General features: G+C 52.9%; 1 protein-coding gene across 1 annotated transcript in view; it reads left to right on the top strand.

Annotated features, from left to right (window-relative positions):
- The window catches only part of TEKT5 (tektin 5), a 38,877-nt gene that overhangs the window by 17,449 nt on the left and 1,425 nt on the right, over positions 1 to 20,003 (top strand). The window contains exon 6 of the mRNA XM_045542581.1: positions 16,995 to 17,149. Within this exon, the coding sequence (XP_045398537.1) occupies positions 16,995 to 17,149 (155 nt within the window). The remainder of the gene's footprint in view (positions 1 to 16,994; positions 17,150 to 20,003) is intronic.

Genomic DNA, 20,003 nt, shown 5'->3' with positions numbered 1-20,003 from the left:
TCCTTCTTTCTTCCAGATGCATAAAATTGGGGGAACCAAATCCTTCCAAAAGGCAAGGCTTAGTCATTTAAATTCTAATCAGATTTTCTTTAATTGCATTTTACTTCCAAGCTCACAAGGCAAGCAGAATCATTTTTCCCTTAGGGATTAAGCCAGGTCATCCCATCCCATAAATTGTGCCCAATCCATCTGTGCAGATGCAAATGTCGCTCTGGGGTTTCTGCCACCCCAGGGCAGACAGCTCAGTGGGAAAATGGGGTCAGATCCATGATATCAGGTGCTCGGGGGTCTTGATGAGGCAGACATGCCAGAAACACAGCCTTGATCCAGGTGTCAAAGCCAAGTCCATTTCTCTGCTTCCTGCTAACGGCTCCCGCCCCACGTGCTGTAAGGTTTCTTATGGTCACCAGCTGCAAATGGAGGGAGGAGACATGAAACAGGTAGGGTAGGTGACTGCCACCTCGAGGAGCAATGTGGTGGCCAGGGAAGGGACTGGATGGTCACTTTCTATGCTGGACTCTCCAAAAGCCCTGGCTGATCCCCTCAGCTGCCTCGTAACTGGTGGTCACTGTCCCCAGCCAGACCTTGCCCTGAACTTGCCTCTCCTCTCCAGCTGCACACGCCACGTCTCCACCTGCATTCTCAGAGGCGTCTTAACATGCTCAAAGGCAGCTCCAGAACTTTCACTCTCCTGCCTGCTCCCACCGGAGCCCTCCCCATCTCAGTCAGTGGCTCCAACTTCCCAATGCTTCCAGATGCTTCCAGGTGCTTCCAGGGGCTCCTACTTCCAGGTGCTCAGTCCCGAACCTTGGAGTCCACCTGGACACCTCTCTGGCTCTCCCATGCGTGTCCACTTCATCGGCAAATCCGATTGGTTCTACCTTCATAAACTCACTGCTCACTGCCTCCTCTGCTTCTCCCTGCACCTGCTCCGTCTGCTTTGCCTACTGCCCCTCTGGGGTCTTTTCCACTTTTAGGGCCAGCTGATGCACTGGCAGCTGGTGTGGAGGGCATTCAGTCCTTGAGCAGGCCAACAAGATATACAGAGAAAAAGGTTCAATTGCTTTAGAGCATTCAGAAAACCTTGGGAGTTTAGCATATGACAAGCTCTGTTTGGGGAACGCCAGCCAGTACCCAAGGGTCTGGGGGTCACTGTCATCCCCTTGGCTGGACTGGGTGTGTCCTGTTGCTCTCACGAGAATTTATCAGTACCCCTCACCCCTGCTGCCCTAGCACCTCACGTGACGCGTGGTGCGTGGGGAGTTCTGAGTAAATGCAGGTTTAAATCACAGGGTGTTGAACTTGGCCTACATATTATTTGGCTTTCACATTTGTCTTTGAGCAGCTTTATTTATATTTGATGCATAACTAGCTGTATGTAGTTTGAGGGTACAATTTGAGAAGTTTTGACATATATATGTCATTAAGCCATCTCCTCAATCAAGGTAGTGACTGTGTGTATCACCCCCAAAATTCCTTGTGCCCTTTTGTCATCTCTCCTGCCCGCCCCCCTTTCCCACATAATCACTGATATGTTGTCTGTCACTATAGATTGCTTTGCATTTTCTAGAATTTTATATAAATGGAGACATACTGTAGGTTCTGTTTTTTAAATTTGGCTTCTTTTCCTCAGCATGACTATTTGGAGAGTCATAGTTTCCTTCTCCTTATGGCCGAGCAGTGTGTATTACACGGATATACCACACTGTACCGACTATGTGGATGGGTCACTACTTATCCATTCACCTGACGACAAAGATTTGGGTTGTGTCCAGTTTTGAGCTGTTACAAATAAAGCTGATATGAACATTGGTGAACACATATTTTTAAAAACTCTATGTGCATTCTCATAGTTTAAAAAAATTTTGGTTAAAAAAAAATGGAGCTTTTGTGTAACAGTTCAGATTTCTGGCATCTCTTGAACAATTGGTAGCTCTAGCAATGCAGAGCCCACATCCTACCCGGGAACAGCCAAGGGGCTGAGCGGCTGCTGCCAGTCCTTGGACTGGGTTGGGGGCTGCAATCTGCCCTGGTCCCCACCGCCCCTTATTACTGCCCACTTCAGGCGCTGGCTTTGTCACTTGGTTCCTGCAGGCCTGTGCGTTTGTACGTTCTGCTTCCTGTGTCAGAGAAAATTCAAGGAAGCAGATGTGAAAACAGCCAGACGTAGGAAGAGTTTAACCCGAACACAGAGGGGCTATGAATTTTAACCTTGAAAAGCTTTGCTTTTATTCTGAAGTTTCTTTGGGGTTTTGACTTCCAAGCAACCATCGGCATCAGCCAAACCACCCCTTCCCGGGAAGAACTGGGCAGTGACTGAGGGGTGAGGGCTGCTGCTGGTGATCCGAGGCCCCGAGTGCCTGCCGCCAACCCCTCTGTCTGTCCAGGGAGGGCTGGAACCCATTGTGGAGTGGGAAATGCTCCTGTGCTTTGCAAGCTGCCAATCCCTTCCAGCGCCGGGGCCTGCAGCCAAACTGCTGACGGCTGGTTTCTAAAACCGGCCCAGCCCTGGGGAAGTGGAGCCGGCGGCCTGGCCGGGTGCTGCCCTTCCTCGCTAGCTTGCACACTAAACACCACCGAGTCCCGGGAGAAAGCTCCTCTCTTTTCAAGTTCTCTCCATCAACCTTTCTGATGGTGTCAGGGAGCAAGACTCCCCGGGATGCTAATCTGGCTTTAACACCTCTCTGTCACTCCCGGCCCCCTTTCCAACAAAGGCATCAAGCCTCGGGCTTAGATCCTTGGGAAGGAAACAGATTCTAGTGAAGAATTAGTAACTTCTTTTTCCCATTTTCTCCACTGTTACAGTGCTCTCTATTCATGGAAAAAGATACTGGTTTTCCACTTGTGGCAATAATAGAACGAATTCATTTCAAATACATATGTTAAAGGCTGCAATGGGGGTTGATTTGAAGAAAAATATGAAAATAATTGTAGAGATGGTATGCGGAGGTGGAAAATATGATGACGTGCTGCCCAATGACCCAAATTTGGGAATGTCAAAAGAAAAACTTAAGACAAATTAAATTTAACAGAGTTTGATTGAGCAAAGAATGATTCGTGAATCAGGCAGCTCCCTGAACCAGCATAGGTTCAGGACGACTCACGGGATGGCCACGTGGCTGGGGAATATTTATAGAGAGAAAAAGGAAAGTGACGTAGAGAAAACGGAAGTGAGGAGCAGAAGAGCTGGGCTGGTCACAGCTTGGCACTTGCCGTATTTGAACATGGTTTGGACAGTTGGCCGCCTGCAATCGGCCGAAACTCTGTGATTGGTCCTAGAGCAGGTTGTAGTCTGTGTGCACATTCAGCGAGTTTCCAGGTCACTGTGTATAAGGAGAAACCTTTAGGTTGAACTTAAAACATGTAAGGAGGCAGCTTTAGGCTCAGTTGCATGTAACAGGGATCGCTGGCGGAACCGTCACCCTGTGTCAGTACAGGTAGCTCATGATGGGCAACTGTGGCACGAGAGTGACAGCCGCACTTTAGGAAAACACACCACACTGTTGTAGTATGCAACTAAGGGGACGGGCATGTGTCCGGATGCAGGGGTGACCAGGTTTCAAGGGCAATTTGGACCAGACACAAACTTCACCCCCTGCACTGACTCTAGGACAACACCCCCACCCCCATGCAGGCACCCAGCAACCCGGGGCTGCTGTTCGCCCCTGCTCTGGTGCCGCCCTCTCTCCCCAATCCGCATTTTCACAGAGGAAGCCCCAGCATTTCTTCAATTGTCAACTGAAGGCGACTGTGTCCCCCTGGGGACATTTGGCAATGTCTGGACACATTTTTGGTTGCTACTGCTGGGTGACAGGGTACTCCTGGCCAGGGAGGCTGCCAAACATCCTACCCCGCACAGGACAGCCCCCCACAACACAGTGATTTGGCCCAAATCAAGGGCGGGTGCTGAGAAATCTTGCTTTAAAGGAATTTCAGGCACCAGCAAGAAACAGGAGGGGACTGTTCTAGGGGGCAGAGGACCTCCAGAACTCTCCAGATCTGGACTGGCAGACTGTTGCCTGAAGGGGCAGATTTACTTATAAACTACAAGTTTCTGAAAGGGAGGAAGACTATGGGAGCAGAAAAACTGGACCTTCTCCCGTGGCTTGGTGAACAGGGTGGTTCTTCAAGGCATCCACACCCCTAAATGCCATCCCCGGACCTGTTTAAGGCAACCGTCCTGTAGGCTGGGCTGAGTGTCACTGTGGCTTTCCTAGGCTCCATGTCTGTGGGTTTCCGGCTGTTTCAGGCTCAGGGCCACGTGCGTCGGTGTGTCTCTGCCTGATGCCCACTTCAGTGCAGAGAGGAATCAAAGGCTTTCCAGTGTCACGGGGACTCAGGTCTCAGCATGGCACCTGGGTGGTGCGGGCCTGGACCCACCAGCATGGGGGTCCAGGTGAGCTCAGAGATGGGCACTCGCTTCTGAGAGCAGTGTCAAAAGGCGGAGCGCCAGGGAGAAGGACGGGGGTGCTGTGTCACTAGCTATCGGTCCATGGCGACACTGGGAGAGGGGCCGTTGGAATTAGAAAAATGGAGTAAGGTCGAGAGCTGAGGAGGTAGCTGGCAAATGCAGGAAGCTGGAGGACCAGGCAGGAGGGGGAGAGAATGAACAGGGTCAGCAAGGGAGGGGCCGTACAAATGAGCCTGTTTCGAGCTCATTTTGTGAGCACCACCTGTACTCAGGGACATTGTTAAATACTTCCCTCCTCCCACTGCTGGCATCAGTTGGTGATAGCCAATCATATGCCTTGTCCAGAAGCCCTGGGCGGGGCAATCACTGGGATTGGTTCCTGCTGAGGCAAGAACATAGCATCATGCAGCCTGGCTGGAGCAAAGGGTTGCTGCCACATCTCCTGGATACAGGTGTGTCCTGCCAGTTTCCTAATTTCTTCTGAGTTATGACCTGTCTGATTCTGGGTCCTTGTCCCCTGGCCGGCTTGGGACCTGCTGCCCAGCCTCACCTGTGCTCCCAGCTTTCACAACTGCTGGCCTCTCCTGGTCCTCTTCCCCTTCCGTCTCCGCGGTCTGCATCCCTGCAAGTGAGCCCCACAGTGCAGGGGAGGGGCCGAGTTCGGCTCTGGCTCTAGCACTTCCTGGCTATGTGACCGAGGTCAGGTCGCCCCACCTCTCTGTGCCTCAGTTTCTTCCTCTGTCAAATGGGAGCAGTGATGGTTGGCAAGTAGCTGTTTTGGGAAAAGAGCCGCAGTGCCCATCACTTAGCAAGCGAATGTTGGATATTAGCTGTGAGAATGGTGCAAAGCCGTGGTCTGCTTTCTGACGTATAAAGTGCATGAAAGAACCTTGCATCTGGGTTGAGTTTTGGTGCAGCTCAGGGGTCTTGGGAAAGTCACGCACCCTTCTGAATCACAGTTTCCTAATCTAGGAGAAAGAAATAATCCTACAGCCGTGAGGACCAATGAAACGGTGAGCAGTTCTCAGCCTCAGCGCCACATTGCGATCTCCGGATGCCTGGGTCCTGCCTCTAGAAATTCTGATTTAATTGGCCGGGGTGTGGCCTGTAACAGCTTGTACAAGCTCCCCTGGGGGTGATTCTAATGGGCCGCCCAGGATTGAGAACCGAAGGTCAGGAGTTCAGACCAGGGTTCTCCATCCGCATCACCTGGGAAGTTGTTAGAAATGCACATTTTCAGGCTCGACCTGGGGCCCACTGAATCAAACTGCAGCGGGGCCCAGTGATCTGGGCTTTAAGAAGCCCTCCGGGTGTATCTCCCAGGTGTAGGCAGGTAACACGTTTCATTCCCTCTTCTCTCTCTCCCCACAGCAGGTGTGTACTTAGCACGTCCTCTGTGCTGGACTCTGAGTTAGGAGCTGGGGATACCACAGTGAACGAGAGATAAGATCCCCGCCCTCAGGGGGCTGAGATTCCAGTGGGGGAGATAGATTTAAAAAATAAGCAAAGACATAATTAATTAAAAATTGTAACGAGTGTTAAGAAGGGGACCCTCGAAGGCCTGAGACGGTGGATTGCTATGAATGTTCACAAGTGCATGCCAGCCTCTCCGTCGGGGGGGCCTCTACCCTCTTCCAAACCACTCCAGAACTTTCAGGACCCCTGACCTCAGACAGCCTCTCAGCAGCTGACACTTGTACTGGCCTGGCCTGGCCTGAAGGCAGCTGGGCCACACCACTTGTCAGAAGCAGCTGTGAGCGGGCTTGCTCAACTTCTATCTTCTGGAGTAGTATTAGCAGTGCTCATCCAGGAGGAATTTGCTCCCCACTGGCATTTGGCAAGGTCTGGGAGACATTTTTGTTTGTCACAATTGTTGCAAGGCGGTGCTACTGACATACAGTGGGTGGAGACCAGGGATGCTGCTAACCGCCACCCCCTCCCCCGCCCAGTGCACAGGACAGTCTACCCACCACGAAGTGTCCAGCCCAAAATGTCAACAGTGACGAAGTTGAAAGTCCCAGCTCTAGAGCATTCATGACCTGAATTCCTGGCTAGGTCCCTTTGGAGTGCTTCTCTCCTCGCTCCTAGGCTTAGCTGCACTTGAAAATCTTCCACCACTTGACCAGAAAAAGGATTCCAAGCTGCCTTTCCACTTCTTGAGCTGGGGAATCTGAACTGAGCCAGGCATCTCCTTGGAAACTCCTTGGCTTTGTGCAGTTTGGAAAACAATAAATTTGCAAGGTTGCACAAAGCATCCCGAAGCCCAAAGCCCGCTGGAACTGCTAAATCCATTTTTTCCCTCCACATCAAAAATAATTTCCTGGCCTTAGAGGCTGTCTCCACTGTCACAAGACAAGATGCAGGCAGATAGTTTTACACGGCAAATGACCCTGCCAAACACGCCCCCCCCCCAAAGCCGTGGGGTGGGTTCCTATTCCAGACAGGAATATCGGCGCACTTTTCCACTGAGCCGAGGTTGATTTGATCCGAGGCAGACCCGGCGATTGCCTTTTTGCACCCCATGCGTGGCCAGAGACCATTCCCGGTGCTAACCCAACCAACTCTTTCCGCACTCTGGGTGCTGGGTCGGGATGCGGTGGGTGAGGTTGGCCTCCCACTGCTTCCTCCAAGGGACGAGAATGGATGACTGTGGCTGAGTCTGCTGTTCTGCTGCAAACAGGAGAAAGAAGAAAGAAATTATCGCAACAACAAAAGACACATTAGCCTTACCGCGGGCAGCCAGCGTTGTAGAGGCTTCACTGAGGTTAGCTGATCTTCCCCTCTGAACAATGAAGAAGGGACCATTAGCCCTGTTTTACAGATGAGGAAACTAAAGGCCCTGCCAGGGTGTAGCTCAGCCCAGCTAGTAAAAGGCAGAGCCAGGATTTTAACTGAACTCCTGCTGTGGATTCTGGGCTTTGGGTTAAAACGGACATCTCCCCCGCCCCCACAGCCTAATAATAGTAGGTCAACATCTACAGGTGGTTCTCGAACAACGTGGTTCCTCCCCCTGCCCTGGACATTTGGCAATGTCTGGAGACATTTGTTTGTCGCAAGTGGAGGGATGTGCTACTGGCTGTCGGCACCCGGTGCGTAGAGCCCAGGGATGCTGCTGAATACCCTGCAGCGCGCAGGACGGCCCTCTACAGTGGAGAATTACCCAGCCCCAAACGTCAACAGTGCCAAGGCTGAGAAACCCTGGTCTCCAGGCATGAAGTTTAATTTAAAAAGAGAGAAAGGAAAAAGGTAGTAAGCAGGTGGATGGTTAGTTGGACGGATGAATGGGTAGAGTATAGGGTGGAGAAACCCGGAGCTGTGAGGTGCTTGCTGGATGCTAGCCACCGCGCTGAACCGTGACACGGGTGACCTGAATCAGTCCTTGCAGTCACCGGTGGGTACTGTTATCATCTCCTTTACACAGACCGGGAAACAGAGGCACAGAGAGGTTCCAAATGCTCGGCAGTGGTGGTGCTGGCGTTTGGACGGAGGTTGATGGCTCTCAAGCCTCTTTCTAGGAGGTTCTTCCTGATTTTAGTGGGGTGGGCAGGCTGGAATCTGAACACTCCCGGCCTCTCGTCATTCTGCACATTCCGTAAGTCATCGAGTCCTCCCCACTTTGTCTTGGGGACACTCTCGGGCCGTTCCTTCTGTGCCGCTCCACACACCTCGGTGTGGCCCGCCTGTCTCTCAGCCTCCCTGGTCTCCTCCCCTGTCCCTTCTGCAAAGGGCAGCCAGCAAGTTCTGCCTAAAACTTCAGACCCAACCACGTCTTTCTCCCGCCTTAAAACTTAAATATGGATGTGGATCACCCGAGGGGTTTGTTAAACTGTAGATTCTATTCGTGGGCCTGAGACCCCACATTTCTAACAAGCTCTCAGAGTCCAGTGAAGCTGGTCCACTGACCACACTTTGAGTAGCCAGGTGCTAGAGAAATTGTTCTCCTCTCTGAACACCCGAGACCCAGAGCCGCAGACTCGTATGAGATGGGCAGCTTGGAGGGATCATGATTTCCTCTGGGGTGGTTTACAGCAGACTAAGGGCCCCCCCACCTGTTTTTGTAAATAAAGTTTTATTGGAACACAGCCACACCCACATGTTTCCATGTTGTCTGTGGCTGCTTTTGTGCTATCATGGCCAAGTTGAGCAGGCTGTGTATTGGGACTTCCTGCTATCTAAGTGGGGTGGACTTGACGAATTAAAAACAACACACACAAAGCCGTTCACACTTGCTGATAACAGTCTCAGGTTGAATCTTGGAGGAAGTGGCTCTGGGCACAAATAGACCATGTCACCTGGCCCAGGAGCACCTGCAGCACCCTGACTAGTGGGGGACACAGGCTTCAGGTCCCCATTTCCTGGATGAGGAAGTCGGGGCCCAGAGTACTCAGTGGCTCTGAGTTGGGTATGGGTGTCACAGTTGGTTTGTGTTAGGGCTGGGACGGAAACCGGGTCTCCTGTCCTCCTACCCAGGGCTTCTGCTTCCAGGACACCCCTCACAGAGGCCTCGTGGCTGGGAGTTCTGTCTGGGGCAGGGGCGGGTGTTGGTGACCAAAAAGAACTTTGGTTCTGCCAAAGGTAGGGAGAAGTGGCCAGAGAGCCTCCCCCCATCTGCCTTGGGCCGGCTCCCTCTCAGAGCCATGTCCCAAAGGCTGAGGAAGAGGACGACCCTCCTCCGTCTCACAGGCAACCCCTGTCCTGACCCATTATGCCCGAATAAGTGAGTTGATGCAGGCTGTGGTGTGGGAGGTTAAAGCCGAGCTCTGTGCTGGGGGTCAGGGGTCTGCCTCTCTCCAGCCCTGTGACAGCACCGTGTTGCTTAACGTCCCGAATGTTACCTGTGATATAGGGGATTGGATTAAATGATTCTAAAGGTAGATTCCTTTTGTATAAAAAAAATAGTACGGATTTTGAGGTGGTAGAGGCAAAAGTGGGTTTCTTTATTAAGGTGAAATTCACGTAATGTAAAATGAACTATTTTAAGGCAAACAATTCAGGGTAGTTTAGTGCACACACAATGTCCTGCAGCCATCACCTGTGTCTGGTTCCAAAACAGTCTCATCATCCCCCGAGGAAGTCCTGTGCCCACTGAAGTGCATGTTCCCCAGACTTCACCCATTCATCTTTCACTTTTATGTTACAGTAACACTTGTAACCAGCACACAAGCATTTGTTTATTAATAATAGTTTTCTTATTTTGAACCTAAATGCATGGATTTGTTTTCTCCACAGTTGCCTTATTAAAATTTTGTTTAAAAAACTGGCCAGGTGCAGTGGCTCACACCTGTAATCTCAGCACTTTGGGAGGCTGAGGCGGGGGAGATCTCTTGAGGCCAGGAGTTCAAGACCAGCCTGGACAACACAGCCAGACCCTGTCTCTAAAAAAAAAAAAAAAATCAGCCAGATATGGTGGCTTGTGCCTGTAGTCCCAGCTATTCCAGAGGCTGAGGCAAGAGAACCACTAGAGCCCAGGAGTTCGAGGCTGCAGTGAGCTATGATCATGGCTGCACTCCAGCCTGGCCAAACAGAGTGAGACCCTGTCTCAAAAAAAAAATAAAACCTGCCCCCAAAAACCAAAAACCTTTTTTAAAAAATTGAAGTATTAGTATAACATAACACAGTAAAAGACATGACTGCATTAATCTTTTTCTAAAATTTTTTATTTTTAGTTATGGATGCATAATGCTTGTGCATATTTATGGGGTACATGTGATATCTAATCACATTAATCTTGTGTACAGCTTGAATTTGATTTTCACATATGTGTGCGTGTGTGTGACCACTGCCTAGCTCAGTGGCTCTCAGTCAGGGCAGTTTTGGCCCTCAGGGGACATTTAGCAATGCGGTTGTCATGACTGGGGGGATGGAATGTCCTATAGTGCACAGGACAACCCTCACCACACAGACATTTCTGGTCCCAAATGTCACTAGATGCCGAGGTTGGGAAACCCTGTCCCAGATCAAAGTCTAGGACATTTCCAGTTCTGGGAGCCTTCCTCATCTTACCCTTCCTTTACCTTTTTGTTCTATTTGAGCCTCAGTGGGTTGGATGTTGCCGTCCACTCAGTCCATCAACTCAAATGCTAACCTCTTCCAGAAACACCCTCACACACACGGAGAAATAATAATTTGTGGGCAAATTATTATTATTATGCTAGTTTTACTGACAAAAGAACAGGTGCCCTGCAGTGTCCGGCAGCTAGAAGGGGCTCAATACATGCTGGGTACAGATTGCATGAGGCCCAGAGAGATTGTGATCCATGCAAGGTCACAGTTTCCTAATCTAGGAGAAAGAAATAATCCTACAGCCGTGAGGACCAATGAAATGGTGAGCAGTTCTCAGCCTCAGCGCCACATTGCGATCTCCGGATGCCTGGGTCCTGCCTCTAGAAATTCTGATTTAATTGGCCGGGGTGTGGCCTGTAACAGCTTGTACAAGCTCCCCTGGGGGTGATTCTAATGGGCCGCCCAGGATTGAGAACCGAAGGTCAGGAGTTCAGACCAGGGTTCTCCATCCGCATCACCTGGGAAGTTGTTAGAAATGCACATTTTCAGGCTCGACCTGGGGCCCACTGAATCAAACTGCAGCGGGGCCCAGTGATCTGGGCTTTAAGAAGCCCTCCGGGTGTATCTCCCAGGTGTAGGCAGGTAACACGTTTCATTCCCTCTTCTCTCTCTCCCCACAGCAGGTGTGTACTTAGCACGTCCTCTGTGCTGGACTCTGAGTTAGGAGCTGGGGATACCACAGTGAACAGCAGGCAAGAGCAGAGGCTGGAATTTGAACCTATGGCTATGTGACTGTGGAGAGGCTCAGGGAGATGAAGTGACCTGTCCCCGGGTGCGTCATCAGCGTGTGGGAGGCCTAGGATTTCCCCTCGCCAGTCTCGATGGGCAGGCAGCCTGCGTGTGCAGAGCACAGAGATAGGGGCTGGGAAAGGGAGCGAGGTGAGGCCTCCTCTCTCACCACCCACTTCCTAACAGAGCTCCTGCTCCAGGGCAGGGCTGGGCGGGAGGCAGGGCGGGATGCCAGTTGCAGGGTGCCAAGACTCCTCCCATGGGGTGACCCCCTGAGCCAATCCCAGCGGCCCTGCCCAGCTACTAGGATGAACCAGGCAGGCTGTGCCCCACAAGCCTCTTTCTCCTATTTCTCAGGGTTTGTGCGAACAGAAAGGTTAACATGCTGAGGGAGGAGGCCTCTGGTGGGAGCTCTGGGACCCAGGGAAGCCCCTGAGAGCCTGGGGACCCAGCAGAGAGATGCCAGCTCTGCGTGCATGTGTGTGCATCTCTGTCCCTGTCTATGTGAGAGATCACTCTACTGGCCTGGGAGGTGGGGGACAGGCCATGACTGCTTGTGGCACGTTCCAGGATGTGTTTATGGGAGAAATGCATGCACCGTGGGAAGAGCTGGGCACGCCACCATTGCTCTGAGTGTGACCATAAAGGTGTCTGCATCTTGCCAACTCTGTATGCCGGGGCAGTGAAGGGTGCTACACACCTCAGGTTTGCAAGAGCTCCGTCTCCCAGGCCCTGTGCTCATCACGCTGCTGGGTTGCCTCACCGAGGCTCCCCTCCACCCGTGCACTGGGAACGATTATGATCCCTGCTATACTGGAAAGGCTCAGAGAGTGTAGGACACTTGCCCAAGGTCGCCCAGCTTGGAAATGCTGGAGCTGAGCATCTTAAACACCCCATGGTGTGTATTCATCAGGGAGCGAGTGTTCAGTGAGCACCTACTAACAGGTCGATATATGCAAAGCCTTAGAAAAGTACCTGGCACACAGCACTATTTTAAGTGGTATATGTTATCATTATTGTCATTATGGTTATTACTTACTATGTTCCAGGCATTGATTTGGTGTGGGCATTGGGGATTCAGAAGTGAGCAAAACAGACCAAAACCTGACCCGGAAGGAAGGTTTACTTCCTGGTGGGGGAGATGAGCAATGAAATTAATGAGTCGAACACAGCATGTCAGGTGCAAGGAGGTTGGAGGAAGGAGCAGGGATGCAGGTCGTTGGCAGTGCTCGCTGGTTTGGGGGCTGCAATCAAAGTGGGACGGGCAGGGAAGGCCTCCTTGGCATTTGTGCCACAGCCTGAGGGAGGCGAGGGAATGAGCCATGTGGCTATCCGGGGAGGCGCATCCCAGGCCGAGGGGACAGCCTGTGCAAAGGCCCTGTGGTTGGAGCATACCGGGATTGACGTGGGTGTGTGGAATACACGAGCTCGGGGAGTAGGGAGGGGGCGGTGGGGGGAGTGACTGCAAAGGGAGGTGGAGGTGTTTGAGATGCTCACTCGTGTGTGCGCACCTGCACGTAGCAGGCATCTTGGGCCTGAGGGCTCCTGAGCTCAGGAGTATGTGCAAGCTCACCCAGCCCCTCACCTCTGAAGGCCTTCTATGCCCTGAGCTCCCTCCTTGCCTGGGTGGGGGTCTGGAGGGTCTACTCCATGGTGGGAGAGTGCACAGCTCTGGGCCAGGGGGCTGAAGTTCCAGGTCTTCAAAGTTTATTGATCAGCACGGGAGTTTTGACCTGCTCCGTTTCTGACCTGGGCCCGTTTACTCCCTCTTAGGGAACCTGGTGGTTCTCCGCTCCCAGGAAGTCACCATATTGATGCCAAAATTAGTGTGGACACCTGATTGATATAGCACACAACAGCCCAGAATTCCTGGGCTCAAGCCATCCTCCTGCCTCAGCCTCCCGAGTAGCTGGGACTACAGGCATGCACCACCAGGCCCGGCTAATTTTTCTATTTTTAGTAGAGACAGGGTCTCACTCTTGCTCAGGCTCGCCTCGAACTCCTGGCCTCAAGCGATCCTCCCACCTCGGCCTCCCACAGTGCCAGGATTACAGGCACGAGCCCTGGCTGCACTTCTAAATCACGAGATGATCACGTGAGCGGCTTGGTGCAGTGTCTGGCCCGGAGTAAGTGCTTGATAAATGGTCGCGGTGTGGCTGTGTCCTTGTCCCTCTGCTTGCCCGGGAGTTCCAGGAGCGCCGAAGCGGTGCCTGTTTTGTGACACCACCTCCCCACCACGTGCCGCACACCAAAGGCGACCAGTCAGTGCTGGTGACAGGAGGCGGAAGGGCCTGGAGCCTCTGTGATGCTGAAAGAAAGCATTTGTCTCACTCGCAGCGAGCGCTTGTAGGTGCTGAACAGATGTTTGTTGCGTAAAGGAGCAAACAAGAGTGAAAAGCCCGCCAGCGTGTAAACTCCAGGAGAATGGGGTTTTCCGTCTGCTCTGCGCACTGCTGGGGCTTCTGCCTGGAGCAGTGCTTGGCGCTGAGTAGGTGTTCAATGAACGTTTGTTGGGTGGATGCCTGTATCTCGGTGGCTCTGTAAATTAATGGGTGAATGAATGAAGAAATGATTGAGCATATGAGTGAGTCTTTCTCCAGACCCAGGAGACAGGACTTTTGTAGAGTTTCAGGCCCCCAGTGCAGGCTGCCCAAGCCCTGAGCAGGGGGACCAAGTGAACTAGAGAGAGGCTCAGGCCACTGGTCTCAGGCATCTCTGGGTTCCCCTAGCAACACCCTGGTTGCTAGGGGAGAGGAGCATCCCGGGAGCTGCCGTGGATGGGCTTGGGGTGGGCAGGGCTGGTGGGTACCACTGGCAGCTTCTTACCACCGGCTGAACCCTCAGCAATGTCCCCCCGACCCCGGCAATAGGGTCCCCAAGTAGGGACACCTAGATGGTAGGGGCTGCTTTCCTCGACGGGACGCACACTGGGCCGTGTGGCACCGAGAAGCATTGTTCATCTATAGAGGGCTTCATTTTCTTCTAGACCAGGCTGGGGTGGTGCTTTCTGGGCTTTGTGCATTCCACCCTCCTGCCCCTCCTCCCCCAGGCCACCACTGATCACAGAAAACTCCTGTCGCCATAGAGCAGTTTGCCTTTCTAGAATTGAGATCATGCAGTATGTACTTTTGGAGGGTTGGGTCTGGCCCATCCTGTACCTCGAATGTGTCTCAGCCTGTAATTAGGGAAAGCCTTCGAGACTTCCAGCACAAGCCCAGCAGCAAAGGACAGTCGCAGGGAGCAGCTGGCTCTGGAGGAGCCAGCTTGGGCCACGCCTGGGAATCCCTTTTCCCAGACACAGCTAAGGGGCTGGCGGGGGGTGACGGGACTGACAATGACAACAGCTACTGTTGTTCACCCAGACCGATCATGGGTGTAAACTATTTTTGAAAAAAGTCCCATACAAAGGGACAGGCACAAGCTTTGTGGGTGGTCTGGTGGGGGATCAGGCGGGGACCTGGGCGCAGCTGCTTGGAGGCAGAGGGGGAAAAGAGGGGGACAGATAGGCCAGGACCCTCCCCAGGAGCGGCACACACTGGGGGACACAATCTACCCTGCTGTAAACCGGTTTGTGCGAGGTGTCTTCATGGAGGCACAAACCTTAGCTCATGCCAGAGAGGTGACTTATCTCGATTGGGAGGATTAGGTGAGGTTGGAAACAGTGCCGTTTGAAAGTACTGGTCTTTGAAAACTAGAGTGTGATCATTCCGATAGCTAATCTCTAATGAGCACTTAGTATGTGCCAGGCGCTCTTGGAGGGCTACGTGTGCATTATTCCATTTTTTTCTTGTAACACCCCTACTGGGTGGGCACTTTACAAGCAAGGGTGTGGATGTGTAACTTGCCCGAGGTCTTACAGGTAATAAGCGGTGATGCCAAGACTTGGCCCCGGGTGGTCTAATTCCTGACTCAGCACTGCTGTTCCCAGCCTGCCTCTGGGTAGGGGGTGTGCGAACGGGGAATATACCACCGTTTGAGCAGGACCCTGTGTTGCAAATTATTGTCATTTACCACTAGGCTAAAATGGAAAAGGTGGACAATAATGAACAAATGTGTAATAAATGATTCCATATCACATGCAGATAATACTTCTTGCTTTCACAGTGTGGTGTTCTGTCTGTCTGTCTACCTGTCACTCTCTCTTTAGACTTCCGTGGTTTTGATGATGGAGCTCTCCAAGTAGGGTTTCACTGGCAGTTTCTTTGAACTATCTCCTCGTTCGTGACGTTAACAGGGGAGCAATGGCAAAGACGTCGTCCTGGCGGGCAGGCACCCAGAGCAAACGCCCTTCACAGAAGGGCAGGTGTGGTTCAGCAGTGGCCCCGTTGAGAAGTTACTGGTGGAGCTGGTGCATGGGCTTTCCAGGCTGTATTGACTCTCTGGGCCAATGACACTGCTGTCTTCCCGGTCATCGATCACACCAGCACATGCTCGTGGACGTTGGGGGCATGTGGTGGGGGCGGACTTCTAGGCTCACCAGAGCACATGCAGCCTCACCACTGGGCCCTGCGAGTCTGGGAGGGGCTGTCAGCACAGCCTGTCCCTAAAGGGTCTTCTTATAGGTGAGGGACACCTTGACAACCAGAACTGCTCACAGACTGAGGGCCACTAGGTGACAGTAGCCCTGGGTGTTTCAGTCACAGTGAGGTGACATCCATTCGGTACCCCATTGTCTCAATTCTGCGTGTGTTTATGGTCAGCTGAGTGCAAGATCAGATTCCTTCTGGTAATGAACTATGCTGACATGCCCGTTCTTTATTCATTCTTTTGTTTTGTTTTGTTTTTTGAGACAAGGTCTTGCTCTGTCACCCAGGCTAGAGTGCAGTGGCATCATCATAGCTCACTGCAACCTCAGACCTCCTGGGCTCGAGCGATCCTCCCACCCCAGCCTCCCAAAGTGCTGGGATTACAGGCATGAGCCACTGCGCCTGGCCCATCATTCTTTTATTTTTTTATTATGAAAAATGTCAAACACACAGAAGTAGAGAGAATCATGTAAAAGACTCCCACGTGCCCAACACAAATGCCAGCCTCTTGCTAATCTTGTCTTCTGATTGACCTTTTTCTGATTTTCATTTTATTTTCTGTAGAAGTACAACAGCCTCACAGTAAAGTGCACAGCTTGGGGTATTTCGATGATGAATTTTTATCTATGTTTAAAAACCTATGAAACCATCAGATGAAGACATAGAACATTCCCAGACCCCTGCCCCTTCCAGGATCTGCACTTTCATAAAGTGAAGGGCACAATGGCAACGTTATAGCGGGGAAAATGTTCCTAAAGATAAATAGAAAATTTTGTATTTTCTCCCTCCTTCCTTCCTTATTTACTGACCCAGTTACTAGGAAGGCAAAGCCTGGATTGGAGAGAGATAGAGAACAATCCAGATTAATTTAGGGGAAAATGGCTTTAGAAATTGGCTATTGTTTTGAATTATGTGTTAAGCTTTAACGCCTTCCTCCCTCCCTCCCTTCCTCCCTCCCTCCCTTCCTTCTTTGCCTTCTTCCCACTGAACACTGATTGCCTAACTCCAGGGGACTTTAGAGACCCAGCCTCGGTACTGGCCCGTCCCCAGGTTCACAGTGCCATGGTGACCCAGGGTTGCCTGAAGCTGCTGCTCAGGGTCTCCTAGGAGAGGGAGGTCCCTGCCCAGGTGTTCAAGGCTGAGGAAGGAGCAGCTTAAGCACCTGACTGGAGGCTGGCCTAGTTGACCTCCGCTCCCTGCAGGCCCCAAGTGGGAGGAGACCAGAAGGGCTGGTGGGTGGTGACAGCCCGTGTGTCCCCCCGCAGACACTGCAGGAGATCTTCCAGGCGGAGAACACCATGATGCTGCTCGAGAGGGCCATCATAGCCAAAGAGTGCCCGCTGAAGGTGGCACAGACGAGGCTGGAGTGCCGGACCCGGCGCCCCAACGTGGAGCTGTGCAGGGACGTCCCGCAGTTCAAGTGAGTGGTGGGGAGCCGGGGGCAGCCGGAAAGCGGAGGGTGGGTCTCTGTCAGGACATCTAGTTCCACACCTCACCAGAGCGTCGGGTCGGTGGGTGGGGGGTCCCGAGGTCCAGCCCGGGCTGTCCCCCTGCATAGCCTCCCTGTCACCGGGAGGCCCACCCTGTGCACGCATCTTCTTGCCTGCCTGACCTGGGGACGGTTCCGTACCTCCGCTGTGCTCTGCAAACGCTCCTGCTTCCCCCGACAGCCAGGCACGTGGCTTCGCTTTCTCCGTCCCCAGGCACCCGTGGAGCTCATGCCTCACTCACGGTCCTGCCGCCCTCCTGGCAACCTTCTTGCCCGTGAGCCCTCGGGACGGCCTAACCAGGGCCACAGCGGGTGGATCCCGTGCGTCCTGCTGAGCTAAGGAGGCTTCTCACCGAGAGGGAGTGAAAAGCGCACGCTGGCCCAGAGCGGGGTTTGTGGCTGCGGGGCGGGGGTTGGATGGGATGATGCCAGGCAAAGCAGCAGCAGCAGGTCAGCAGACACGGGGCTTATTTCCCCATGAACGTGCTGTGTGACCTGGGGCAGATCACTTGGCCACTCTGTTCCCTCCATGCTAGGGACACTGTAACAAATTACCCCAAAACGTAGCAGCTGGAACGAACCACATCTGTTATCTCAGTTTCTGCGGGTTGGGAATTGGGTAGATTCCTCGCTGGGTTCTGTGTCCCAGGGGCTGTCACAGGTTGCAGTCAAGGTGTTGGCCAGGGCTGTGGTCTCACCTCAAGGCTGGGCCAGGGCAGGACTACCAGCTCCGAGCTCACTCACATTGCTGTTGGCGGAACGCAGTTCCTCGCTGGCTATTGGTCGGTGGCCGCCCTCATTTCCTTGCCACGTGGGTCCCTCCAGCCTGGCAGCTTCCCTCAGCAGAGCACGCAGGCCAGAAGGACAAGGACGGCACTGAGAGGAAGGACGTCACTGTCTCTTATAACCTAATCATGGAAATGACAGCCCATCACTTTTCCCATGTGTTCTTTTTAGAAGCAAGTCACTAGGTCCAGCCCACACTCAAGGAGGGCCACCCTTGACACTTCCTCCCACGGGCACCCACGGGCACCCATGGGCACACTGGTAGAGTGGCAAGAGCCTGGGTCTAGCCCCCATCTCAGCGGCTCATTCACTTTATAAACCTTATCATGCATCGATTATGCTGAGCACTCTGCGTACCTGGCTTGCCGGCAGTACTTCTCTTTCAACGAGATACTGATTTCATACCTGCCCCCCACTGAAAAGATGGAAAAGACCATCCTTGGGCTTCCTTGGGCACTTTATTTCAGCCCTGGCCCACAGCAAGGGCAGTTCACCCTGATGTCTAACTGTAATCCCTTAAGCTGCTTTTGAGTTCCATCCCCTTTAGGCCTACTCCTAGCGGAGTTGGAGAGTCAGTTTTCCCTATTATTGTTGAATGGGAAGAGAAATTGAGGGCCAGAGAGGTTGAGGGAGCTGTCTGAGTCACACAGCACTAAGCGAGGGCTTAACTGGGCAGACAGTGCAGATCTTGGTCCAGGGATGGACCCACTCCCTCCATCCTGAGGTGGAGACCCCACGAGTAGATGCAGAGAGATGCTGAGAAGACAGCTGTGCGTTGGGAGGATGAGGATAGATCTTTAAGAGAAAATGCTAAGTGGTCCCTAGAAGATGATATTTGCACAGCCTCAGTTACTGCCTAAGACAGTCACTTAGGCAATGGGAAAGCAGGGTGTGTGTTGGGGCAGGGGTGGGAGGCAGGTGAAGGGACCCCAGCTTTGAACTTGAGGGCCTGGCTACCTGCTCCTCAGCCTGCTGTTGGCTTGAGAGGTCTTTGTCCCTGGACATGGGTGCAGCATGGGCGGCTGGGCTGGAAGGCGCCCAGGTCCTGGGTGCGGGGCGTGGGGGCTGGGCCCTCCTGCTACCTCCTTCCCCCACCCCTTCCCTTGGATGCTCAGGTTGGGCTCCAGCACCTCCTGGGCAGAGGGCTTGGGTGACCCATTTGTTTACACCCCAGGGGGCTTCTACAGAACAGGACTTTTGGGAGCGTCACCGGGTGTTGTCCTGGAGGCTCTACTACTGTGGGACAAGCTCCCTGCCTTCCCCTCCCATAGTCATCCCACTGAGGGGACAGATGGAGAGCAAAGGGACAGAGCAAGCTTGGCTCAGGAGCCTCGGGCAGTGCACGTGTGTCCGTGTGCATCTGTGCATGTTGTGTTTTGCGGTGTTTGTGCACAGATGTGTCAGGAACGAGCAGATAACAGGACTCAGGCTGTCTCCCTTCTCCAGTGGCTAATTGTCCTGTCTGTGCAGTATCTTCCCTGCCCACATCCCCTCCGTTCCCACCGTTGGGCCATCTTTTTCTTCTTCCTCCTACTGGTGGCCTTTCTTCTCCTGACCTCTAATCACCGAGGTCCCATCTGTGCCCATCCCCAGAATGAAACTCCATTTACACTTTAATTTAAATGAATTAAAACTAACCACATTTCAAGTGCTCGGCGGCCACACGTGGCCAGGGGCTACCGTATCACACAGCACAGAACAGACGCTTGCATGGCTCTCGAAAGTTCTGTTGGACGGCGCTGGTAGACGTTTCCAGGCTGCTTCTGTAGCTTCTCTTTGCTTGTCTCTCTCCCAGACTATGTGGGAAGTTCACTCTGAGTCTAACCCCAGTCCTCCCAGCTTCTTTTCCCTCAGTGCTGAGCACAGTTTCACTGTCCCTGCTCCCCAGAGGTGGGACCCACAGCACAGCCCCACAACCAAGCCACCGTCACAGCTCACCTGCTGTGTCCATTTCCTAGGGCAGCTCTGTAGCAAATGACTGCAATGTGGGTGGCTTCAA

This window comes from Lemur catta, chromosome 2 (genome assembly GCF_020740605.2).
Source record: "Lemur catta isolate mLemCat1 chromosome 2, mLemCat1.pri, whole genome shotgun sequence".
Taxonomy (NCBI): domain Eukaryota; kingdom Metazoa; phylum Chordata; class Mammalia; order Primates; family Lemuridae; genus Lemur; species Lemur catta.
This window is presented reverse-complemented; position numbering and strand designations above follow the sequence as displayed.